Source organism: Podarcis gaigeae (genome assembly GCF_964106915.1).
Source record: "Podarcis gaigeae genome assembly, chromosome: 7".
In the NCBI taxonomy this organism is placed as follows: Eukaryota; Metazoa; Chordata; class Lepidosauria; order Squamata; family Lacertidae; genus Podarcis; species Podarcis gaigeae.
Genome location: NC_139683.1, coordinates 66694396 through 66719816, shown reverse-complemented (window position 1 = coordinate 66719816; position 25421 = coordinate 66694396). Strand labels below are relative to the sequence as shown.

Genomic DNA, 25421 nt, shown 5'->3' with positions numbered 1-25421 from the left:
AACTGCATTGTTTGTATTAATGTCAGGCTCCCCGGGTTTGCGCAGCCAGGCGCCGCTACTCGGGAGTAAGGCTGCGGGGATTACTTCTCCTGCGCCAACAACCAGCCCGAGCAGGGCGCAATTGCGCTTTCGGAACGCCACCTTCCTGCTCCGAGGGGCTTCTCCGTTTCTGGAAAAAGCAGGCGGCGATGGGGAAAAAGGCGTGCCGCCCTGCAAAGGCAACGGGCAGCGGCTTCGTCTCCTCCTCCTGGGCATGTGCGAGCACATGCTCAGTGGCAATGGAAGCCGGCCGCAAACTTGGGGGGCTCGAGCCTGCGGTTCCTCCCCCGCCATTAGGTTCCTGGAGAGCGGCTGAGTCAGTCAGGGGCTGAGTCATAGGCAGGAGCGCCTCCCCTGGCAGGACGGGATGGTTTCGTTTCCCCTTCTCCGGTTTCCCGTCGCCACTCGGTGCCTCTCTTTGCTCGCAGCCGGAGCCCTTCCTGCGATCCGTGCGTAACAGCCGCGCGCATTCCTCCCGGTACAGTCCTCTTCTCTTTGGGTTGCCATTTGTCTCTGTTGCGTGTCCTTTAAAAGAAAGGGGGGGTCCTGATGTTGTGTGTGTGTGTGTGGTTAAAAGCTGCGTCGTCTTGGACTGTTGTTATTTTGGTAAGCTGAGGAAGAAAATCAATATCTGATCCTAACTTCCAGAAAGGTAGGCGTGCTGTGAGTGGCTTGCGCGCAACGAAAGTTCTTGGAGTGCCTTAAAGACTGCCAGCTTTATTGCGCGCAAAAAACTTCCAGGAACTTAATAGTCCATTACATCAAATATGCTTGCAAAAAAGGTTGTACCATAACTAATAAAAGCAGGTTCTTGCCTTCAGAAGTTGATGCTGCGGTATATATATGTCAGTGGTAACTACTAACTTAAGTCGTTGCTTACTGGATTGCAAAGGGCAAGCCAGGTGGATTGCTTGGCAGCAGCGTCTGGGCTTTACTTCAGTCTGGGCGCTGAAAGTAATCTGGGTGGGTCCAGGGTGTTGTCCAAGACTGGCACCTGTAGGACTGGCACTTTTGTGCTTTGAACAGCTGCACGACACAGGCAGAAATTCAATAGTTGCAGCTTTCCATACTGTGTTTCTCTAAAGGGAAAGGCTTCACCTGCTGGATTTCTGCCTCCTGTGCACAGCTGTTAGCGCACAGGAGCTTTGCAAGGGGGGCGGGAGATAAAACCCACCTTGGTGCCTGTTCTTGATTGGCATTTGTTGGGTTTGTTTGTTTTTATATTTGCACTGAAAAATTTAATCACCTGCAGAGCATGGAAGAAGTGGATTTTAATGAGTTTTCCTTGTGCATGTGCAGCAACCAATTCCTAAATCTCTTTTATTGGCTTGCTTATTAGGATGCAGCAGACTTCCTACCTGTTCCTTGGAAAGAAATTAAAGGGGGAAGTTCCTGGCGTTCCTGCCCACACCTTAGGCTGGGTTCTAAAGTGTCGGTTAAGCAGGGAGTCTCCTAGCAGCTAGGAAAGAGTGGGGTGCCTGGCAGAGATTGGCATGCCATGCTGTCAATTACGACACCCATCTGAGGAGTGTAGCAATGGCATTGCCAACGCACAGGAGTGAAGCAAATAGAGGAACCGACTTTGTAGCACAGGAAGGATGTGCAGCTTATGTGCCAACACAGAGCCATAGTTTTCCATTGTACGTATTCACCAGCCTTGTGAGGGTGGCTCCTCTTCTGTCCCTATCCTTCCCTGAGAGGCTGGGAAACTTCTCATTGTGTCTCCTGGTATCATCAAATACTACTATGACAAAAAAGCTGATCTTCAGACATTGGTGCATTTTCAAGGCAGGAGGGAGTAGTAACCGGTTGTTTTCTATTTCTTTTTGTTCCAAAATCCCTAAATAGCTGTGGAATGTGGAAGGAATGCTTCTGTTTTTAAATACACTCCATTTGTCAGAGTAAAAAAGAGATGAAAATCCCTTTATGGTACAGATACTATTTTAATCAGGCAGTTTTGAACTGGCAAGCATTGGATGGATAGTAATTAAGAGTTCATTTTTTTAAAAAAACAAACCCATCAACCATTTCTCATTATTTGTCTTGTATACTTCCCAGTCTCTAGGAATAGGCAGAAGGTAGCTTAAGATCTATTGGTAAGATCTCTAGGTTATTTGCACTAGGTTCTCTGTTTTAACCATTGCAACAGCAAATGACTGCTGCTGAAATGAAGATTGTCTCGTGGGCATCCATTGATCACAACCGAGCAAGGATTATTTCTGTAGCGTTTGGTAATAACGCAAAGCCTGCCTCTGCTGCTGCACCCTTCAAACTGAAGCAGAACTTGGCCACATTCTCTCCACCATCTGTAAGAGCATCCAGATTCTGTCCAGAAGAGCACTCAGAGTACTTCAACAATCAATCCCTCTTCCCTGAGGAATTCTGGCATTGTATCTCTGCAGGGAGCAGGGAATGGGGTCTCTTAGCATCCTTAACAAAGTACAGTTTTTTTTATTCTTGGAGATGGAAGCCATGGCTGTAATAATGATGATGATGATGATTTATTTATACCCTGCCCATCTGGCTGAGTTTCCCCAGCCACTCTGGGCGGCTTCCAACAGAATATTAAAATACAATAATCTGTTAAACATTAAAAGCTTCCCTAAACAGGGCTGCCTTCAGATGTCTTCTAAAAGTCAGATAGTTGTTTATTTCCTTGACATCTGATGGGAGGGCGTTCCACAGGGTGGGGGTCACTACTGAGAAGATCCTCTACCTGGTTCCCTGTAACCGCACATCTCGCAGTGAGGGAACGCCCAGAAGGCTCTCGGAGGAGGACCTCAGTGTCCGGCTGAACGATGGGGGTGGAGACGCTCCTTTAAAGTGTTATGCTACTGCTTTAAACACACACTGCAGATGGGGCCATTCACCTTGCTTCTTTTTTATCCATTTGATTGCTTTCTGGAGGGTTTTCTTTTTTTGCAAAACCTCTTTGTAGCTGTGTGGCTGAACTGGGTGTAGATCTTGATTGCCAAAACCAACCAACCAACCAACCAACCAACCAACCAACCAACCAAGTAAGGTAATTTGTTGAGGGTGGGAGGAATAACTTGAGGGATGTGTTTGGAGAGCTTTAGCTCTCAGTGGTTCTGTTGTTGTAAAATAACACCAAAAGTGTGGAGCCGTATAATGTGGCCCTCCAGCCATCTCTATATCTCGGCCCTCCCTCCATCAGTAGGCCAAGACCCTTACTGGTCCCACTCTGGACTTCTTCTTGAGTGCTTCTGCCTGGCTGGAATAGTCCTTAGACTGTGATGATTGATGCCTCTTGCCTGGACAAATGCATTGGGCGTGAGTGTAGAAATCCCTGTCACTTTGTGTGGCTGGAATGTAACCTACAGTACAAAGGTAAAAGTCACACCTGTTGCCACACCTACGTTTGCCTCTGGCTGCACCCAGCGCTGGCATGCATTCCCTGGAAGGATCTGCGTTCTGGGGAAGGAAGAAGGCGACCCACCCTCCTTCAATAATGGAATAAACAAATTTGGATAGTACCATTCCATGCCTGAAGCCAGAGTTCTTTCCAAGCAGAACTAGCACCACAGACCAATTCAGAGAACTGCTTGGTTGTGTATACACTAATATATACAAAGGGAGCGCATCCGTTCTTTCTCTGTCCCAGGCGGCCTCTGTGTAATCGGAGATCTTTCGTAGAAGGCATGGCTCAAGGCCGAGAAGATTGTCTCTATTACAACGCAAAGCAAACAGAAGACAGGGCTTAATGCCATGTCTTCAACCAGAGATACATTTTTCATGTTCATTTTTAAACAGTCCTCAATACAAATGTATAACAAATGTATAAAACATTGTGTCTCGTAATGAACAAAAGAGACATATCGTAACTGGAAACGTACCAAAAGAATTAGGAAAGACTGCTTTCAAAGGCATTGGACAAGAAGCTGGATTAACATAGCAAAGGATTTCACTTAAAAAAAATAAAATACAGCATAAGTATGTATTCTGTAACTCAAAAGCTCAAATCACACTGCGAATCTTCATGGTTCCCTCATTTGCGGTATTATAACCACTCAGAATTCACAAGGTGGTGTCACGTTAATTCTTCCACAGGTTCATATATAGATATTCTTTAGAATGTTAGAATTATTTTTTAAAGGAATCGGCATAAAGGAAGTCTGATTGACACCAACCCTGTGCAGGATCAGTGCTCTTTTCAAGTCAGTGGCATCAAGCACTGCGTTGCGGATTGTGTCCCAGTATGTTACAGGCTTATTCGTTGACTGAAGCAGAAGGTTTTCCACAACTGTACTTTTCTGTGGAAAATATTCCATGCCTAAAAATGCATTGTTTCGTACAGTGAATTAGCATTCTAAATAATGAATACAAGAGATTGCTTTTTCTCTTTGTCTAGAATAAAGAGATGACCTGTGGTGACTTGAAATTGGCAGTGTGGTAACTAAACGAACCTCCTCAGTAATCCTGATATTAGGTTGCTAAGTTTATACCCTTATGTATTTTAATTACAGTGAATCCTCAGTCATGTCTTATGGTAAAAAATATTATATATAACAGATGTGTTGTGTAGCTTTCATTACCTGCTTAGCCCTGTCTGTATGAGAGCTGTGTATTTCCCTGACTGCTAATGTTTTGCAGAGAGATCAGAGCCATTTGGGATTGCTTCCCTAAGGATTTTTTTTTCCTGTGCCTTTAAATAGGTTCACAGCTTGGAGCAGTTCTGAAGGCTTCACCTTCCTTTCCCCTGTGATGGGAGAAATAACACATGCCAAAATTCTGGTTTTAAATAACAAGGAAATGTGTGCTAGCTTGGCAAGAGTGTTTTGTTTTGTTTTGTTTTGTTTTGTTTTGTTTTGTTTTGTTTTGTTTTGTTTTGTTTCAAAAACAAGAAAACCTGGGCTTGGCAGCTCTGCCAGCCAGAAAAGAAATGGCAGAGTTCCCATGTCTCTGAACCTCCAAGACAGATGGGGCTGGGTTGATTTAGTGTGCCCAGATCTCCCCCCCCCCCTAATGCATATTGGTAGAAGGAGTTTTGAAACGTTTGTACATCTTAGTGTCAGTAGTCACAATATAGTTATAAAAGCATCAAACAGGACTTCATGCAAGCTTGAACCCCTCCAGGACTCGGTTTATCAAACATAGACTTAATTGCGAAAGTCAAGCTATTATAGCTGTTGGCTTGCTAACTTAATTCTGCGACTTGAGGCTTTAATAGTCCTGTTTTTGAGGCTAGAATTATGCAGTGGGGAGGGATAACAGACTCTCTCGAACGATGCTTTCCATCCCTCTATTTCTTTTTATGTCCCAAAGTGGATGATGTGGCATGTAATATGCAATAAACTTTTAATTTAATGCTGATCTTCTTAGAAATCAAGTGAGGGCGAATGTTATTCTCTTCCTGGGCATTTTTGCAAATTACTGTCTGCTGACCATTGCTTTCATCTAAAGAAATGTAGCATGTGATTGACGGTTCCTCTGTGGGCTGAAGCCCCACCACCAGAAAATGGTGGGTGGGTGGCATTTTGGAGAGCATGAAAATGGTCAAAAGTAGGAATTGCAGGTTGATATGTCATTAGGGACACAGGTGGCGCTGTGGGTTAAAGCCTCAGCGCCTAGGACTTGCCGATTGAAAGGTCGGCGGTTCAAATCCCTGCGGCGGGGTGCGCTCCCGCTGCTCGGTCCCAGCGCCTGCCAACCTAGCAGTTCGAAAGCACCTCTGGGTGCAAGTAGATAAATAGGGACCGCTTACCAGCGGGAAGGTAAACGGTGTTTCCGTGTGAGGCTCTGGCTCGCCAGATGCAGCTTTGTCACGCTGGCCACGTGACCCGGAAGTGTCTCCGGACAGTGCTGGCCCCTGGCCTCTTGAGTGAGATGGGCGCACAACCCCAGAGTCTGTCAAGACTGGCCCGTACAGGCAGGGGTACCTTTACCTTTACCTTTATGTCATTAGGACATATGTGTGGGATCTGAACACAAATGCTTAGGTTTGGTTTTTTTCTGGTAAAAGTGACCTCCGAGCGGACAAACTGGATGACTGTCTTCTCCGTGCTTGTTTCGTAGGTTATAAGAAATGGACCGCCTCACTGCAGCAAACAGTGCCTTTGCCCTCAATCTGTTCAAGAAGCTAAGTCAAAATGATAACACAGTGAACATGTTTTTTTCTCCTTTGAGCATTTCTTCTGCTTTGACGATGGTCTCTCTGGGTGCGGCAGGGAACACTGCAGCCCAAATGACAAAGGTATATCCAGATAAATACTATTAAGGGGAGGGGGGAGCTTGACTTTTGACTCCATGCATGCTGCATCCTTTTCTTTGTAGCAGGTCAGGCTGAAATATGCATTTATTAGCGGGCCCCTAAGGCTGCTAGTGAGCTCCTGTTGTTCGGTCCCAGCTCCTGCCAACCTAGCAGTTCCAAAGCACGTCAAAGTGCAAGCAGATAAATACCGTATTTTTCGCTCTATAGGACGCACCTTTCCCCCTCCAAATATTAAGGGGAGATGTGTGTGTATCCTATGGAGCGAATGCAGGCTCCCTGGCTTCAGCGATAGCAACGCAAAGCCTCCGAAGCCTTTGCTCCGGAGGCTTTGCGTTGCTTTCGCTGAAGCCAGGAGAGTCTGGTCTTTGAGGCTGGCGGTGGGGGAAAGCAGCACTTCCCCCTACCGCCAGCCTCACAGGCTCAGTCGAAAAGCCCGCAGGAGCCGTGCACTCTTAAAAGGGTACTCGGCTCCTGTGGGCTTTTGTGGGACATGGGGGAATTCCCCCACCTCCCGCAAAAGCCATGCGCTCTTTAAAGGGTGTCGGCTTCTGTGGGCTTTTCTACGAGGTGGAGGAATTCCCCCACCTCCTAGAAAAGCCCGCAGGAGCCGCACAGCCTTTAAAGAGCGCACCGCTCTTGGGGGCTTTTCCCCAAGGAGGGAGAAGTCAGTCCCTTCTCCCTCCTGCGGGCTTTTGCGGAAGATGGGGGAATTTCCCCACTTCCTGCAAAAGCAAACAAAAGCCGTGCGCTCTTTAAAGGCTGCATGGCTTCTGTGGGCTTCAGCATCCTTCCTGAGCCTCAAACTAGGGGAGGCCCGTTCACGCAATTAGTCATTTTAATGACTTTTAAAACTTAAATAACAGACCGAGGAGGCCCAGTCTGAATTGGAACACAGGTAGAAGAGCTTTTTTCATAGACAGACAGATAGAATCTTTATTTGTACCAGCTACTAGCCATAGCAATAAAATAAAATGTATTGAAGGTAAAAACTTAACTATAGAAACTTCATTTTGGGCGGTTTACATCAATAATCAAATAATAGATCTTATTCTAATTCCCCCAGCTAAGAACCTTGCTGTTTTTGCTGTCACCTGATCATCTTGATCTGCTAAAATAAAGGAGGCAGTAGCAATGGTTGAGCGAGCCGGCATGGACTGTAGTAGAGGGGTAATAACCCCACTCCTCAAATCTTTATAAAGAGTGCAGGCCAGAAACATATGAGCTAGTGACTCAATACTGCCATCTCCACAGGGACATAACTGTATTTCCAGTGGAATTTTTTGAAATCGACCCTCAAGTACAGCCGAAGGCAGTATATTCAATTTTCTGGAAGTGAAAGCACATCTGTATTTTGGAATTGTTAAATTTTGCAAATAGGGTGCCAAAGTGTCGAAATGACTAGGTAGAAGGACTTTAACTCTCTGCCCCCTGTGGAGGTTCCAATTTGAATGCACTATTTACTCTTAAAAAGCCATTAGTGCAATTCGTAGGTGTGCGAATGGCATCAAGTCTAGTTTGGCCCTAAAGGAGGACAGCTCATTGCGCTGAATCTAGAGAAAGCTAGTTTAGGATTGAGTGATTTAGACAGAAGGGGTTGGGAGGTGACACATACTATGATCTGAAAATGGTTCACTTTCAGCCTGTAACCATAGAGTCAAAACAGGCCTAGCATAGAGATGTGTGCTCAGAGCCTTCTGCAGTGCATGGTGTATTGATGTGGGCATGTGTGTGTTGTGTCTTTTAATTACAACGAATGTAAAAAAGGTTACATGCTGTTCCCTAATAGAAAATTCTGCGGAATGTAACACTGAGAAAGGGGACTTCCTACAGCTTTTGCTTGCTATTTATCAGACCACTGGAATGTTTATAACATAGGGAGTTTGTATTTTCCTACTCCACAAGTTATAATTAACAAGTTTCTCCACAAGTTGCAATTAACTCCGTAAGCCCGGTTCACAAATTACTCACATGTCAGGCACTTGCATGGTAAATGGGGAGCAGGGCCACATTTTTAGCTACTTGCCTGACATCATTTTACTTCCTGCAATCACCCTGCATTGCCTGTGTTTGTCTGAAGCCTTGATGCACAAGATTCTGGTTTTATGTGGATGTCCCAGTCTCGTGGAACCCCTACATCCCAGCAAGAGCTCATGTACGAAGTTGATCTGGGGAGTGTCTGCAAAAACGGGGGTGGAGCTAATAGCACGGCCCCATTCCCCAGTCACAATTGCCTTATATGCAAGTAACACATGAACTGGACTTAGGTCATGGTTCCATAGGGAATAATTCCTATTCATACAAAACCAAGTAAAAACCACCATGCTTTGAATTCTTGAATTTAGTTTGTGGCCGCCTATTCAACCAGGCCTGCACAGCCCACTTAAGGAAATGAAAGCCACCACTTACACCACTTACAATTGTATTTACAATCTCTTCGATAATCGCAAGTGGGGCAGTCCTGCTAAATCGACAAAAACAGTACCAAAGAAGGACTATGGAACATGTGGGCTTTCTCTTTCTTGTCTAGCAGGTATTACCAGTATAACGAAAAAAGAAAAGCAAATTTAGATTCCATGTTTTTCTTCCCCAGAACAAAGGACACTTAGTTTTGTAGGCCCAGTTTGTCGTGTTGAATGAAGTTGACTTATGTGAAAAGTATTTCTTATGTCACCCCAGAAAACCTTCCCGCTGCAGGGAGGTTCTTCTCTGTAATTGCAGTGGTTCTTTGGCCCCCTAGTTTTTCGTAGGTTACTGGCAGCTGTGTGCATCTCTTTCTGCTGTGACTGCCCCAAATGTTTCCTGAGCTCCTGATAAGCAGCTTGATCTTTAGCTATGGTTGGTTAGCACTGCCCAGAGTTCAATTCTCAGTGCATCATCAAATTTTAGTTACTCTGTCCTTGCGCAGAAGAACATGACCCATGCTGAAACATGACAGCCCAGTTTTATTTAGAAAGTTAAGTTAAATTGTTAGGGGGAAGATAAAAACCCAGCAATTTAGTATGTGGTTTTTGTTATTGTTTTTTGAAAAGAATATGGGAAAACTAATAGTCACTCTCTTTTGCCTGCTTCCGTTCTAACTGCTTCAGATATTTGTCTTGTGAAATCTTGAACAGGAACGGAACAATCTGCTTTCTGCTTCTTCATTTTTATTACTATCAAATCTCATTGTGATTTTGTTTTGTTTTTCCTCCTCAAATGGTAAGCCCCCCCCCAACAAATCATTGTCACAATGGTTGTTTGTTTTATATATTTTACTCTCTTGTTTGCTAAAAGACATGGATTTTCAACTGATAACGGTTTTTTAGGAGTATGTGGATAAATGTCTATATTTAAATAACTTAACATTATCCGTTAACCATTTATCATCTTACAGGTGCTGTCTGTGACCAACGACGTAGAGTTTCACCAGGGATACAAGAAACTTATTTCTGAAATCAACAAGCCAGACACCAAGTACTTGCTTAGGCTAGCCAACAGGCTATTTGGAGAAACATCCTATGAGTTTATTTCAGTAAGTTACATGGTTTACAAATATGCTAGAGAACAGGAAGTGGTCTCTGTTCTGATAGTGAACCGTGTTCTGTCGCAGATCAGAAACGCAGATAAGCACTCACTATCACGCCTGCATTGAGCAGGATTGATACAGGGGCAAATCTTGGTAAGAATTTAGCATCCTGCATAAGGACCTTTCATGTAGGACTCTCATATATAATAATAAGACAATGATTGCTATGTGTATTCTTCAGCAAAAGAAGTTTCTTTGGGTCCTGTTCAGTTTATCTGTTTTGGCTGATAGGAATCTATTGCACATGCCATGAGCTTTTTCTTATCCACTGAAGTTAAATTAAGCATCTGCATACGTGTTTCACATCTTTCGGTATCTGAAAATGGAAGAAACATCCTTCTCTCCCCCTCTTTTCTGTGGGACAAAACCTGAATGAAATCAAAGTTTGTTTGTATATGATATATACAGATCCATATATAGCTTTTAATTCTGAAACATATTTGTTTAAGTCATTCATAGACTCCAGCCAGAAATTCTATCAAGCGGGTCTAGAGAAACTAGACTTCATTAAAGCATCAGAGGATTCCAGGAAATACATAAATAACTGGGTGGAAGAACAGACAGCAAGTGAGTAGCAAATTCTTGGGCTTCCATATTGTCTGAGTTTTACTTCTTAAAATATGAGTTTGTGTCTGAAAAATATGTACTTATTAAAACAGATCTTTAATCCCTCTTCAAGGTAAAATCCAAAATCTGCTCGCCCCTGGAATAATTGACCTCAGTACAAGACTGGTCTTGGTGAATGCTATCTATTTCAAGGGAAACTGGGCAAATCAGTTCAACAAAGATCACACACAGGAAAGGCCATTCAAAATTAGCAAGGTATGAGGTGGGAAATAATGTGAAGCACATCACTGAGCACACAGTCTTTATCGTTTTGATTAAATACACACATTGTGATATTTGGAGTGTTCCCTCCTGTTTTTTTCTTTCATCAGTTGACCAGCAAGCATTTCCCTTCCCACCATGTCCTAAGGGCATTCTTTTGCAGAGACAATAGAGGATGAACAGTAAACAAGATGCAGAGCAGCTCACGAAATAGAAAAGATTACATGCTTAAAATGAAATTCTTCTCCATTTGCAGAATGAAAGCAAACCGGTGCAGATGATGTTCAAGAAAGCTAAATTCAACATGACATGGATATCGGAACTTCGCACCAAAATTCTTGAGATTCCTTATGTTAATAACGAGCTCAGCATGATCATCCTGCTTCCTGATGAGATTGCAGATAATTCTACAGGCCTGGAAAAGGTGAGGCATTGTTGCTGAGAATAAAACCATCTAAATTCTTGCCCATAAAAATTGCCCTTGTTGGTTGCTGTACATGACGAGAGCATGATTCTTGCAGCTTCTACGTGATTCTTCCAAGTGCCCAGTGTAACTTATTATATTGTTGGCATCTGTCTGTCTCGAGAGACAATGGAGTGTGCCTCCAGGGGTGAAGTGAAACCACCACGCCAGCAGCGCCAAAGTGACCTCCCGGGGTGCAAACCTGGGCAGTGTGTATAGACATCTTGGGCTGTCCAGGCAACAGGGGCCCCCTCTCAACCTTGCTGATGTCCAAAGGAAAGCAGAGTGATGTGTTTGGCACCAGTTTGGCTACAGGAGTTGCTGGAAGGAGGCGTGCAAGGCGCCATGCAACTGTCTTAGGGACTCCACTCTGGATTTGTATGGAGTTTACTCCTTAGCCTTTCTGCTCCCGAAGTTATCCCACAAGACAGTGGAGGTTTAGGATCAGAATTTCCCTTCTCCTAGATGGGCTACTTTCCCAGGTTGATGAGCCCCATCTGCCATTCATTTCCCTCTACAGCACTAACTGCCTTCTCGACTATTGCACCCACTATTGGTCTTCTCTGCTCAATCTGCCAGAGCCTGTATTTGCATGCAGGGCAAATCCCTAACACAGAGAGTTTGAGACCCATTGCCTACCATCACTTGGTTTAGCTGGCCAGTCCAAGCCATTTCCCAGATTGTGGCTTCTCGATGCCACAGGTGAGAGCTGCGTGAAGGTAGGAACCAAATGTGGATAAACTACCCCAAAAGAAGCAATATGTGTGTAATACAGCTGTTTATATTTCTATAAGCATAGTTAAGTCTGCCAGCATTCTGTCTTGTTCAGAAAGATGGAAGGCATAAAAGCAAGTTGAGCAGAAAGGAATTTTACCCGGACAGACAGGGCAATTGTCAAACAAGTTTGTTTAAGTGATGTACATGGAGTCATTTGACTTACCGAGAATCCAGTGAAAATGGTTTTATGTAAGAAATGTGAGGGTTTATATATGCAGCCAGGATTTCCTTTTTTTCCTTGAATGCCTCATGTTTGTCTTCTTTTAGCTGGAGAGAGAAATGACCTATGAGAAACTCAAGGATTGGATTAACCCTGAGATGATGGACCTAACTGAAGTTGAGCTGTCTCTACCCAAATTTAAACTGGAGGAAAAATACGACCTGAAGCCTGTTCTGAGCAGCATGGGAATGGCTGAGGCGTTTGACCCAAGCAAGGCAGATTTCTCCAGGATGTCTCCCAACAATGACTTGGTTTTGTCTGAGGTTGTTCACAAATCCTTTGTAGAGGTAAACGAAGAGGGAACTGAGGCTGCTGCTGCTACTGCTGCTATAATGATGCTGCGGTGTGCTATGATTGTGCCACGTTTCACAGTTGACCATCCCTTTCTCTTCTTCATTCGGCACAACAAAACACAAAGCCTTCTCTTCTATGGTAGGTTTTGCTCTCCCTGAACAATGGGTGTCCTGTACGTGCAGCAGAAACATTCCCCGCTGCAGCCTGCTGGCAGTATATCAAGTTTTCGATTTCTCATCCTATTATTTCAGTTATATTGTCTAATCCCAAGTCTTCACTGCTATGTCTCTGCTTGCGACAGCTTTTCCCAGCACCATTCATATTTGATTAACAGTTGTGCATAAGGGGATCACATCTTAAAGTGGGCCAGCTGAGAACTGTGGCCTTTCTTAAACCCTACTCCTAATGCACATTGATGCATTGTGTGTGCCTTAGTATAGGAGGCACTTGTATCACAGACCATTAGCAATATTGGTGAAGATGAAGCAGATCGTATTAACTGCACACCTCTTCATCTTTTCCATGCTCTTAATAAAAACATAGAGGGCTCATTTTTTTTTTACCAGGCAGCTTTGCTACAAGTGCGAATATTTGTGAGGTCCATTTTGTTCTGGACCTTTATTTTCACAGGATACTTCAGGGTGGGGGGGTGGGGAGGTGGTTTTGTTCTTAAAGGGATATTAGCAACCACCAAAAACAGCTTCTATCAAAGGAGATCCTACCATATAACCTCATGTGCATTTGATAAACAAACACAATTGTTTAGTACCAGTTTCTGGCCTTCACACCAGCATATAAATTTAAGATCTTGCTAACCAAAGTGAAAACGAAGAGCCTTATTTTGTTACTGCAGCGCATAAAATGTGCAATGATTTCTACAACACAGAAAAATTTGGCCTTGCAAAGAATGCAGTGCATAAGCAGAAGTATGAATGATGTTCAGTCTACAGTGTATTATTCTTTGACATTTCATGCAAAAAAAAAGTAGTCACATAATTTTGACTTGGCAACCTGTAAGTGACATTTATGTATGAACGGTTATCGATTCATGTATTATTGGAATTAAAATAAAAATGAAATTGTTTTGTGTTCTGATTGTACTGCTACTGAATTCATTAAACAGCAGCTCAGGGCGAGATTTATTCTGACCCCATCGCTCCAGCGTCACCAGTCTCTTCCCCACTTAAGACACTGGTTGCCAACAACATGTGTAAACAGTCAGTCAGCTAATTTCCGCATGAGTACAGGTGAAGTCGTCTCTCTGGGTGTGGCATTTGCCAATCCATTCAGCTTAAGCTGACTGTGCTACAACTGCCAACAATACTTGGCTTATGCTGCCTCTTCTCTAGCACGCAAGCAATTTCCTATGACCTTTGAGATGCACCCACTTGCGGGAAAATGAGACGAGTGAAGCACTGCAGAAACATTTCAGCAGTCTGCTTATCAGGGACAATCTCTGTACCTGGTACTTGTCGCTGGCAAATTGTTCTTCAATGTGACTCTGTTTTAGTCTCCTGGGAAAGTTTAGTGGGGTGCCTCCCCCACAAAAAATGTGCTAGCACGAATTGGATATGTGTAAAAGCACACAAACAACATTGGTGCATTCTTCCAAAACAAGTGCAGCTGAATGGGTTTTGAGTTGACCCATTTCTGTCGTAGAATATACTAATCAATCTCTGTCTTAAGGGTGCTTTTTAATTTTTCTAAGTTAGTAACGTTGCCCTCCTTTGGAAGCTGTGCTGAAAGAACTGTGTAACACACTGGAAGAAAGAATTTCATTGCACTGTTCAATTCAGTAATGTGAGCACACTTTATTTCACCCAATACATTTAGGCGCATTATCGCAGCTTTCGTATTGTGACTACAGCTTGAAACTAAAAAGGAACAATGGTCCAATGAGGCCATTAATTGTTTTCCTTTTATTTTTTTTGCAAGTGAGTGGGGAAGAGATGTTGCTCTAAGTGAAAAAGGAGTTCTAAAAAAGTCCACAGTAATTGAGAGTGAACGATGTAACATAATGAGCCTCACTTATGTTACTTCTACAAAGCCTCGTTTTCAGTTATCATCAGGTTGACAGATGACAGGCTGATCAGTGTGTTTGTTCCATTGGTGATGCCTTGCCAGTCAAAGGCTTACTACTACCTGAAAACTAGATGACCAGCCCTTCCTCCTTGCTGAAGGTGTCAAGTTAGGCAACAACCCACTTTAACCTACCTGTAATTCTATTCCCTGTTGTGGCTGTGAGTGGGGAAATGCCCTGTATACTGCATAGTAAGTGGAGGAATTTGGAGTCAGTGCATTCCACCAGTAATCAGCAAAACTTGAGTTGTACTTTTCCCCTTCTGTGTCTGGATTTCTGTTCCTGAAAAACACTGGCTGTATTTACCTGGTAAACCCTTGGCACTGACCTGTGCAGGGCTGGATTTAGGTTTGATGAGGTCCTAAGCTACTGAAGGTAAGGGGGCCGTTTATAGGTCCAGCTGTCATTTTGTCAACAACAAATTGTCGCTGTTTTTATGTGTTGAATATATGCTATATGATAATTTATGGACCCATTACTTACATCATAGGAGCCTACACAACACAAAACACTTGCTGTACGTACCGGTAGGTTTTATTTTATTTGTTTTTTATATTTTGGAAATGTACATCCAGATTTGGGGGGGGCAAGAGAGTGGGGCCCTAAACTATAACTTGCTTAGTTTATAGGTTAATCCGGCACTGGACCTGTGTCACAGTGTTTTACACAATTGTCATAGTTAATAAGGATCCAGGTGGAAATCGATTCTGAACGTGATTGTGCAAACTATGGTATGTCTTGATTTAAGGTTACCAGATTTTTTTCAATGAATCCGGGGACACTTTTCAACTTAAATGGATTTTGTCAGTGGACTGATTTGTAAATCAGGGGACTGTCCCCGGGAAACGAGGACATCTGGTAACCTTATTTTAATTTACCACGTCGTCAGACAACCCTAACGATCTCTGACAAAAAGTTTTAAAATGATGCGCTGTTTCTCACAAGGTGTGCCCACCAATTATATTCTTCAAAAGTCTTCCTTGTACAGGGTGGCATGGCTTCTGTTCCAAATAATCTCCTGGTACCAAAAGCAAAATGCAAAGTAACACCAAGTTTTAAGCCTTGCAATAGTACACATACAAACCCCTGCGCCCGCAATTAACACATCTCTTCAGTTCCAGCACTTTTCTCCTAATTCCTGCAGGCAATTTAGAGTGCGTCATTTTAGGGGCAGAACATAATATTTGCAAATTTCTTCATGGTGGGGTCTTGGAAAACATGTATTTGGGTGTGAGGAATTAAGATCTATTATTTTTGCTTGGTATGCCTACGTCTGATGAGTAGGGCTGTCATATATCAAAAAGTAAAAACCAGGACATCCCAAAGGTTTTTGAGCTTTTTTGGACATGCCCCAAAGTTGCTGAATTTTTTCATGTTTACAAAAACACGATCTTGACTTGCCTAAGATCCAAGACAAAACACCATTCAGAAATCCACCCCCACAATCAATTCTGCCTTTGATGAAGCTTTTGGGAAACAAAAATTATAATTTTGCCTTCTGGAAATGTCCGGTATTGATATAGAAGAATAACTCATCATACTAATAATATGTAATATAACTGCAAGGATTTGGCCATCATTTTTAATGGTTTCCATGCCATTTTACACGCATTTTCCTTACCGAGCAAAACTAAATTCATAGAATCGTAGTTTGAAGGGATCATCAAGGCTCATCAAGCGCAACCCTCTGCAATGCAGGAATAAATCCCATTAATTTAACCAAAACAGGTCTTTCGAATTCCCAAGGCACAGTCGCAGCCTTTGACAACCCCTCATTTTGGGGATCTGGAAGCTGGAAAAAAAAAATCGGCACACCCATGCGACCAGGTGAACGAAGGAATCTTTATTTGCGTAAATAAAAGAAATAAAAAGTCAATGATATAAAATAAATTTTAGGTTTTGAATCCATAGTCAAATAGTGGATCTTATTCTAATTGCCCCAGCTAAAAACCTTGCAAGCTTTGCTGTCACCTGCTCATCTTGATCAAGAGAAAGGTTCTTTCTGGTCTCCCGCACCGTTGCACCTGTCGAACGCCCTCCGGGTTCCCCCCGTCGAAGGGCGGCGCCTAAGGCGCTGTTTCGCTTTCTATCTCCCCTCGCAGCTTTAGACCCGCCCGGGGCGCTTCCCTCCGCCCTGCCTTCCAGCCTCTTTCAGTAGAGCGGGGCTCCCTCGACGGTGACTGACGCTCCCGGGAAACTTGGCTCTGGGTCCAGGTAAGAAAAAGCACAATTTCTGGCCTAGTCGTGGCAGGAGGAGAAGGGAGCACAGCGTCTTTGCCTCGAGGGGCGCGGCGCGCTCCGAAGGGCGCACAGCCTGGACGGCTGCCACATTTCGCCCCCTCTCGGCGCTGCAAGACGGGAAAGCTGTATTTGGAAAACTCTTGCAGAAGAAAAGCAGGGATGCATTGGGCGGAGCTGCTGACATCCGATCCTCGGGGGCTTGGGATTTCCCAAGAAAGGGATGGAGGAAGGAGGAACAGAAAAGACAAGCTCGTCGGCAGGGTGAAGCTGCGCTTTGGGGCAGAGGGATGTTTCGTCGAATGGTGGAATTGGAAGGGGATTCCCCTAGGGCAGGAATGTCCAATAGGCCTGTCGCGATCTACTGGTGGCGATAGATCGTGGGCTCCTTTTCCTAGAGCTTGCAAAAGAGCATCCTGCCGTGCGCCCCCCCCCTCCGCTCCGTCCTCCATTCGCGCATGATCCTTATTGATCTTTGCTGAGCGACCATTTCCATTTCCTGCCTAAAATCAGGTCAACAAAAACGGGGCTTTCCTCCCTAAGAGCGCAACAACTTTGATCTGAACCCCCCAATAGGGGGTAAATTACTGCCAGTTTTTAATTCTGTGAGTAGATCGCAGTCTCTTGAGAGTTGGACGCCTCTACCCTAGGGTCATCCAACCCCAGGAACCTGGGCGACTGCGTTATTCTGAGTCATCAAACTCAGTACTGCAGCCCTTGGGCGTAGCCAGGATTTATTTATTGGGGTGGGGGGAGAGACACGTAGCCAGGATTTATGTTTGGAGGGGGGTTCAGACACCCACCAGCCATCACCTTCTGTCTGGCTCTGTCTAGCAGGTTCGGAATGAAATGTCTCAACAAGTTGTTTATTTTTATTATTATTATCATTATCATCATTATTATTTATACCCTGCCCATCTGGCTGGGTTTCCCCAGTCACTCAAATTACTTTCTTTTGACCCCAAGTGCTGGGTGGGGGTGGAATCTGTCAAAATCTTTCCACAATTTCTACTTTTGGTTAGGTTTTTTTATTTATTTACTTGATTTTGGGGGTGGGGCAAATGGTCCCCCTGGCTATGCCCATTCTGCAGCCTACACTACCTGGTAGTGGATCTGAACTGGAGGCTTTCATATGGCCTGAATATACTAGTGATTAAACCTGCAGGCAGAGATTTTTTTTATGATTATTATGATTATTATTAATTTTATTATTTATACCATGCCCATCTGGCTTTCCCCAGCCACTTTGGGCTGCTTATAGCACATATAAAAACATAGTAAAACATCAAGCATTAAAAATGTTTTTAAGATCCTGCAGAGATTTTATGGAGAAGAGCTCCCGCTGTTGATATCTTTTCCCCATAATACAGCTGTTTAAAAACACAGAAGCTTCTGTCAAGGAAAGAGCTGGGAAACTTGGGTGTCTGTGTTTGGCAGAAGGAGGAGTCCAGAGTTTAACCACTTTAACAAAACCAGCAGGTGGAGTTTTTCCTCTGGGCACGAATGAGACAAGCAGAACTTCCTTCTTCTCTGGCTGCCAGGCTGATAGTAAAATCCTAGAACCATAGAGTTGGAAGGGAGCCTACAAGGCAGCTTCCTCTCCTGAATTGCCGCTCACCTGTGATGTCTGTGTGCCTGGAAGGTGCATTTAGAGGCGACTCAAGACAGGTTGCTGAGCTTCCCAAAGCTCAGTCATGTGGATCTAGCACTTGGTGGTTGCAGGGAGATTTTAGAAAGTTTATTAACTTGAAGAGAATTTGGGGGAAGAGTCCTTTTTGCACATACCAGGCTGCTGCCCCACGGCACTATCACAAAAAGAATGGGGACAGAGGCAGAGAGAGACCATAACTATATTTGTTATTTTGTGACACGTCTGCCAAAGTCAGGTTCCTGTTTTCCTGACTGCATATAGATTGTGTGTATGGGTTGGTCAAAAGTAATAAGTGTAACAACATGACATGGTTTTTCTTTCCTTTTCATGCTTTTCAGATTCCACCATGGAGAAGCTGGCTAACGCAAACACACATTTTGCTCTTGATCTCTTCCAAAAGTTCAGTGAAGCCAACAAAACAGGCAACATCTTTTTTTCGCCACTTAGCATATCTGCTGCAATCGCCATGGTTTCCTTGGGGGCTAAAGGTAACACGGCCGCACAACTCTCAAAGGTCAGCAAAAATCTTTTTTTAAAAAAATCTTTTCAGGTTCTATCTTGATTTCTGGTTATTTTTCTAAGGTGGTTAAACTTTAACTATTCAAAGCACTTTACATTTAGTATCCCACAAAGTAGGAGCAGTTTTGTTGAGATTTAATTAATGCATCAGAATATATTCTGAATGTTGCTGTTTATAGTCCATGATTTCATTGCAGTGGTGTTTTTCCCACACCAGGGAAATAAAGCTCATTATTTTCCTTCCATTTCCTAAAACCTTTTACTGTAATGTATTAAAAATATTAAAATACTGTAATACATCAAACATTAAAAGCATCTGCCTTCAGATGTCTTCTAAAAGTCTGGTAGTTGTTGTTCTCTTTGACATCTGGTGGGAGGGAGTTCCACAGGGAGATTTATTTGATTGGTCCTAGGGATAATAAGCTAGGACTTCTCTTTTCCCTTGTGCAGACATTTCACTTTGATGTCGTGGAAGACCTTCACTCAAGATTCCAGGCACTGAATACCGACATAAACAAGAGCGGAGCACCCTATACATTGAAGCTTGCTAATAGGCTGTTTGGAGAAAAGACCTACGCTTTTTTGCAAGTAAGTTAATTGCTGGGATATCAACAAAACTCTGCAAAATTAACTGGCCGAGAGATTTCCTTTTTATTTCCCTAGATGTGGAACTGGGCGTGGTGGGGTTGTAATTCTTCATTTGGGAGAATTGGTATGCTATGAAACTGCTGCATCAGAACATTAAAAGCCACAAATGTCAAGCTCACAAATGAAGTGCTGCCTCATGTAGATTGTGGGTGTTTTCTTTTTGCCAGCTTTATTGTGTTGGACATTCCTGGATAAAGCTAAACATTCAAATTTGTTTACAACATCACATTCATTTGTGTTGAAACAACTTTTATAGAATGCTTTCAGATTGTATCTTCTGTGTTAAGCAGAGTAGGTAGAACTTTTCCACACGAACGTCTGCACAGAATGAGGAAAAAACCCAAACTACTACTACTGCTCAGCGCCTGAGGGCCCCAGTCCTGCCACTCACCACCTGGCCCAGGGCGGGGCCTGACGGGCTCTATAAAGGACTGCTGCTGCCGCTGCTGCTGCTGGGCAGAGAGGGCTCCATTTTGTTTTTGTTTTTTTGTTTAAATTGCTGTTATTTTTTACTTATGTCATTTTAAACTGATATTAATGCTGTATTCTTAGCTTCAGATTTTGATGGTAATTGTTTCCCATTTGGTTGTGTATTTTCTTGATGTGGTTTATTTATTGTTTGTGACTTTTGTAATTATGTAAATCTTGTCATGCTGTAAGTCGCCTTGAGCATTGTTTTTTTTAACTGTGGAAAGACGGCATACAAATAAAAAATGATGATTATGATGATTTATACTCCACCCATCTGGCTGGGTAAACCATCAAATGTTAAAAACTTCCCTAAACTGGGAATGGAGTGTTTTTACTAATTGGTGCATTATGAGATAACTGGCATTCTTTCAATAGATTGATGAACGATGCCAACAAAAGTAACTGTCACCCCCAGCCAGGAATGGGAAGACCAATTTATAGTCCACAGATGGGTGATACCCCCCTCCCCTTTGTACATTGATATCTGTCTTCTGTGATTTCTCCAGGATTTCTTGGCTAGCACCCAGAAGATGTATGGAGCTGAGTTAGCCACAGTGGATTTTCTCAGTGCTTCAGATGATGCACGAAAGCAAATTAACCAGTGGGTTGAGAATCATACAGAAGGTGAGTGGTGCTTGGAAAACTCTCAACTTAGAGAATCGTAGAATCATAAAGTTGGAAGGGACCACGGAGACTTGAACTCACAACCCTGAGCTAAGTGTCTCATGCTTTACTGACTGAACTACCTCAGTTTCTTTAAAAAATGATTAGGAAGGACTACCAGGGTTTGTTTTCTTTCTTCCTTCCTTCCTTCCTTCCTTCCTTCCTTCCTTCCTCCCGCCCTACCTTGTCTCCAGTCAGATCTTGACTTAATAAGCCCAGGATATGCATGAGTTTCAGGCATATTCACACGCTTGCTTCACAAAAGCAGCAAAACAAGCCACTGAGCCACAGTTATCCACAGCCTCCTGTCATGTCTGAACCAATGTCTTGATTCTTACAGAGCTAATTTGTTCTGTAACTTCAATTTCCAGGTAAAATACGTGACTTGTTATCCGAAGGCTCACTGAATGAACTGACCAAACTTGTTTTGGTAAATGCCATCTACTTCAAAGGCAGCTGGGCAGAGAAATTTCAAGAGGAGGACACTGAGGAACTCCCTTTTAGACTCAGTAAGGTAACAAAAGGCCTTTATTCCATACATTCCACTGTCCTGTTATTAAAGGTAAAGGGACCCCTGACCATTAGGTCCAGTCGTGACCGACTCTGGGGTTGTGGCGCTCATCTCACTTTATTGGCCGAGGGAGCCGGCGTACAGCTTCCAGGTCATGTGGCCAACATGACTAAGCCACTTCTGGCAAACGAGAGCAGTGCATGGAAACGCCGTTTACCTTCCTGCCAGAGCAGTACCTATTTATCTATTTGCACTTTGACGTGCTTTCGAACTGCTGGGTTGGCAGGAGCAGGGACTGAGCAACGGGAGCTCACCCTGTCACGGGGATTCGAACTACCGACCTTCCGATAGGCAAGCCCTAGGTTCAGTGGTTTAACCCACAGCGCCACCCGCGACCGTCTTATAAAGAGTTGTATCCAAAGTAGCGCTGAGTAGCCCATCAGCGCAAGGATTTCTGTTTTGTGCAACAGGACTTCCCCACTTGTCCTCCCCTCCCTTGGGCCCCATAAATTTGTTCTGGGGGTTTTGGAGCACATCTGGGGAGGGTATGGGGTATGTGAGGAGAGGAGGGAAATCCTTACACAGAGAACAAATTTGGTTTTAGTAATTCGCTTGCTTGATTATCTTTGCCTTTAGATGACAAAAAGCAATACTGAGTGTGCCATGAACTGATTACAGCGGTGTCCAAATTTTTTTCAAAGAGGGCCAGATTTGATGAAGTGAGGGGCCGTGGGGGCCAACCAGATTAAACCGGCCAGATTAGGCCCCCAAAATGGACTTTGTACATGCCTGGATTAGAATGTGAATGGTTGCATTCCTCTGTAACAGCACAACCGTTAACATAGTTTTGGATAGAACCTTTTTCTTTGCACGAACTTTTTGGTGTCTAAACATGCTCTTTTACTTGCAATATGTTTTTGCATGCTCATAGTTGTGCATTTTTTAAAAACTACCCAGAAGGAAAAGAAGACGGTGAAGATGATGTTTCTGAAAAAGGAGCTTCCTTTGGGATATATCCCTGAGTGTAAATGCCGTGTCCTGGAACTTCCTTACAAGGGGAACAAACTTAGCATGATAATCCTGCTGCCTGATGACATTGAGGATAACTCCACTGGCCTGGAACAGGTAATTCTGATTTCTCCCTTTCTTTCTCTATAATAATTTTTTCAAATGGCACATTACCAATAATTTTTTTTTGTTTAAACAACAACCTATAGTAGCAGTGCTCATGGTATATGCATGTGAAATTGAGATCAGAATTTTTGAACTATATTATTACTATTATTATTACAGCTGAGTTTTCATAGAACTGTAGCGTTGGACGGGACCCTGGGGTCATCTAGTCCAACCCCCTGAAATGCAGGAACATGCAGCTGTCCCAAACCTGCAACCTTGGCATTATCAGCACAGCACTCTAACCAACTGAGCTATCCAGTTGATTGTCGAAGGAGTATTCTTGGATAACACATGAAGCAGCCTTGCAGCAATCCTCTCTTTTGTAGGAACATTTTACTTTTCAGGATCAAAGGCTGTGTTGCTGGGAGGATGGAGATGTATCACAGGCTATCATCACCGCCCCAGAGAAAACCAAAGCCTGGCTTCTTCAGCACATGCTCTGAATTATCTGCAGATCGATTCATTTGCAGACTTGAAATCAAATAGGGACAAGTTGGACTTTGTTTCAAAATAAATGCCTTCAATACGTTGCTTTGACACAATTTTCCTACCGTTCCACAGTTTCTAAAGACCACTGAGTACACAGGAGTGGCTAAATGCTTTTGGGAGTATTTCCGTGTGGAATTTTAGATTTTATAAAACTCCGCATCAGTCTCTCTTTGTGTCTTATACCTGCTAATGTCATTTTTTTCATACACGAAACCCCATTAAAGCAGGAGCTCTTCTACAGACAAAGTTTCCTTTTATGGGACCAATGGTGCGTTGAGTATCGTATTATCTCTTCCAATAGATAGTGATTTTCCAAGGTCTTGGGTAGCAAACTGGTACCGGGTACCATTCTGAGGTGGAGATAAACGAAGTTAAAGTTGGCATCCCCTTCTTGAATATTTATTTCTCTGTTCTCTACAGACGCTCCCTAGCTTTTCATTCTGGCTTTCTATATAAGCACTGCTGTTGTTGTACATGAAGTAGATATATTTGAGCTGCGATGGCATAAGAAATTCATCCTCTCTCTCTCTTTAAATTCTAGCTGGAGAAGCAGCTCACCTTAGGAAAGCTCCAAGAGTGGACACACCCAGGAAAAATGTACAGCAACTCTGAAGTTAGGGTGCATCTGCCGAAATTTAAGCTGGAGGAGACCTATGATCTTAAAACTCCCTTGGCCGAATTGGGAGTGCTGGATGTCTTTGACAGTGGCAAGGCAGATTTGTCTGGAATGTCAGGAGCCCGGGACCTCCATGTGTCCAAAATTGTTCACAAGTCATTTGTAGAAGTAAACGAAGAGGGGACAGAAGCAGCAGCAGCAACCGCTGCTATGGTAATGCTATGTAGTTTGCCTATGGAAGAGGATTTCAACGCTGACCATCCCTTCCTATTTTTTATCCGCCACAACCCAACAAAAAGTATACTTTTCTTGGGCAGATTTGCTTCTCCATGAAAAGTAAAACAAATGGATGAACCAAATGCCCTTAGAGCTGCTCCTCAAAAAACACTCTTTGTTATTTTGCTTTTTTGAGAGGGAGAGAAGGAAGAATCATTACTGGGCACCAGGTTTTTCAGAAACCGATTTATAAGAGAAGTGGCTTTTCTTGTATTCGTTTGCTGCCTGTCATTAGCTAGCTTTTGGTTTATTACATTGTGACACGCTACTTAAAATGAAGCCATTGTAGTAAAACTATGCAATATATATCTGATTTAATAGAGGTGTTTTTTTTAAAAGAAGGGATGTTGCTCCAAAGCTGGATATGAATTAATTTGGGTAATCTGTTCAATCTTTGTGTATCATGGTGCCCCTTGTCTTCTCCTGCAGCCTATCTTGCTCTTTGCATTTGTTATACTCAAACCAATTGAGTATAACAAACAGCCGAAGTTGTTCTTGGCTAGTCTCATTTCACAAAGACACTGCTTTTACAGACATACTAATCCATGGGTAGGCAAACTAAGGCTCAGAGGCCGGATCTGGCCCAATCGCCTTCTAAATCTGGCCCGCGGGCAGTCCAGGAATCAGCATATTTTTACATGAGTAGAATGTGTCCTTTTATTAAAATGCATCTCTTGGTTATTTGTGGGGCATAGGAATTCGTTCAATTCCCCCCCCTCCAAAATATAGTCCGGCCCCCCACAAGGCCTGAGGGACAGTGGACCAGACCCCTGCTGAAAAAGTTTGCTGACCCCTGTTTGACATCCACAACATCCTGGGATCCAGCAACACAGTTCTTAAAGCATACACTTGGTTAGTCTATGAGGAGTGGATGAGATGAGTCTGCTTTACAGTTTGCATCCCTCCCGCCTTCCAAATCCTGGATTTCAGCTTCCTACATAGCAACCCAGTACAATGCTTTGGACTGTACAACATTTATCCACATCATTGGTGCTAAGATTCCCGACTTTGATTCCCTCTTCCTCTCCCCCAACTATCTGCCAGATTATTTTCTGATAGAATAGTTGCTGAAAGAGCCTGTCAAGAGCAAAAAAATATAAAGTATTCTTGTATTCAGATCCATTTACAGTGATACCTCGGGTTAAGTACTTAATTTGTTCTGGAGGTCCGTTCTTAACCTGAAACTGTTCTTAACCTGAAGCACCACTTTAGCTAATGAGGCCTCCTTCTGCTGCCGCGCCGCTGGAGCACAATTTCTGTTCTCATCTTGAAGCAAAGTTCTTAACCCGAGGTAATATTTCTGGGTTAGCAGAGTCTGTAACCTGAAGCGTATGTAACCCGAGGTTCCACTGTATGCTATTGAATAACTATTGCACCCAACCCACCATCAGGAAGAAATTGCTAAGAAGCCCATTCCCATATCCATCACAGGCATGTGCATCTTGTCTCTGATGCTGGTGAATAATTCTAGGAACAGGTAGGTAGCCGTGTTGGTCTGACACAGTCAAAATAAAAATTAAAAATAAATAAATAAATTGTCCAGTAGCACCTTATAGACCAACTAAGTTTGTTCTGGTATAAGCTTTCCTGTGTCCGAAGAAGTGTGTATGCACAAGAAAGCTTATATCAGAACAAACTTAGTTGGTCTATAAGGTGCCCCTGGACAAT

At 43.4% G+C, this 25421-nt stretch overlaps 1 protein-coding gene across 1 annotated transcript; it reads left to right on the top strand.

Annotated features, from left to right (window-relative positions):
• The first annotated feature begins 276 nt into the window (after positions 1 to 276).
• Positions 277 to 24071, top strand: LOC310849403 (uncharacterized protein). The gene is made up of 13 exons (XM_083749563.1): positions 277 to 517; positions 6073 to 6250; positions 9642 to 9779; positions 10283 to 10400; positions 10513 to 10655; positions 10918 to 11085; positions 12169 to 12571; positions 18723 to 18898; positions 19354 to 19491; positions 20529 to 20646; positions 21057 to 21199; positions 22154 to 22321; positions 23403 to 24071. Exons 2-13 carry the CDS (start codon positions 6083 to 6085, stop codon positions 23808 to 23810), a joined length of 2289 nt encoding a protein of 762 aa, XP_083605689.1. The 5' UTR covers positions 277 to 517; positions 6073 to 6082; the 3' UTR covers positions 23811 to 24071.
• The last annotated feature ends 1350 nt before the right edge of the window (positions 24072 to 25421 follow it).

Excerpts from the sequence above, each read along its gene's own strand:
- LOC310849403 (XM_083749563.1), top strand. The coding sequence starts at position 6,083 with ATGGACCGCCTCACTGCAGCAAACAGTGCCTTTGCCCTCAATCTGTTC. Across the intron at positions 9,780-10,282 it reads CATCCTATGAGTTTATTTCA|TCATTCATAGACTCCAGCCA; the intron begins GTAAGTTACATG and ends TATTTGTTTAAG. Across the intron at positions 18,899-19,353 it reads CGGCCGCACAACTCTCAAAG|ACATTTCACTTTGATGTCGT; the intron begins GTCAGCAAAAAT and ends TCCCTTGTGCAG.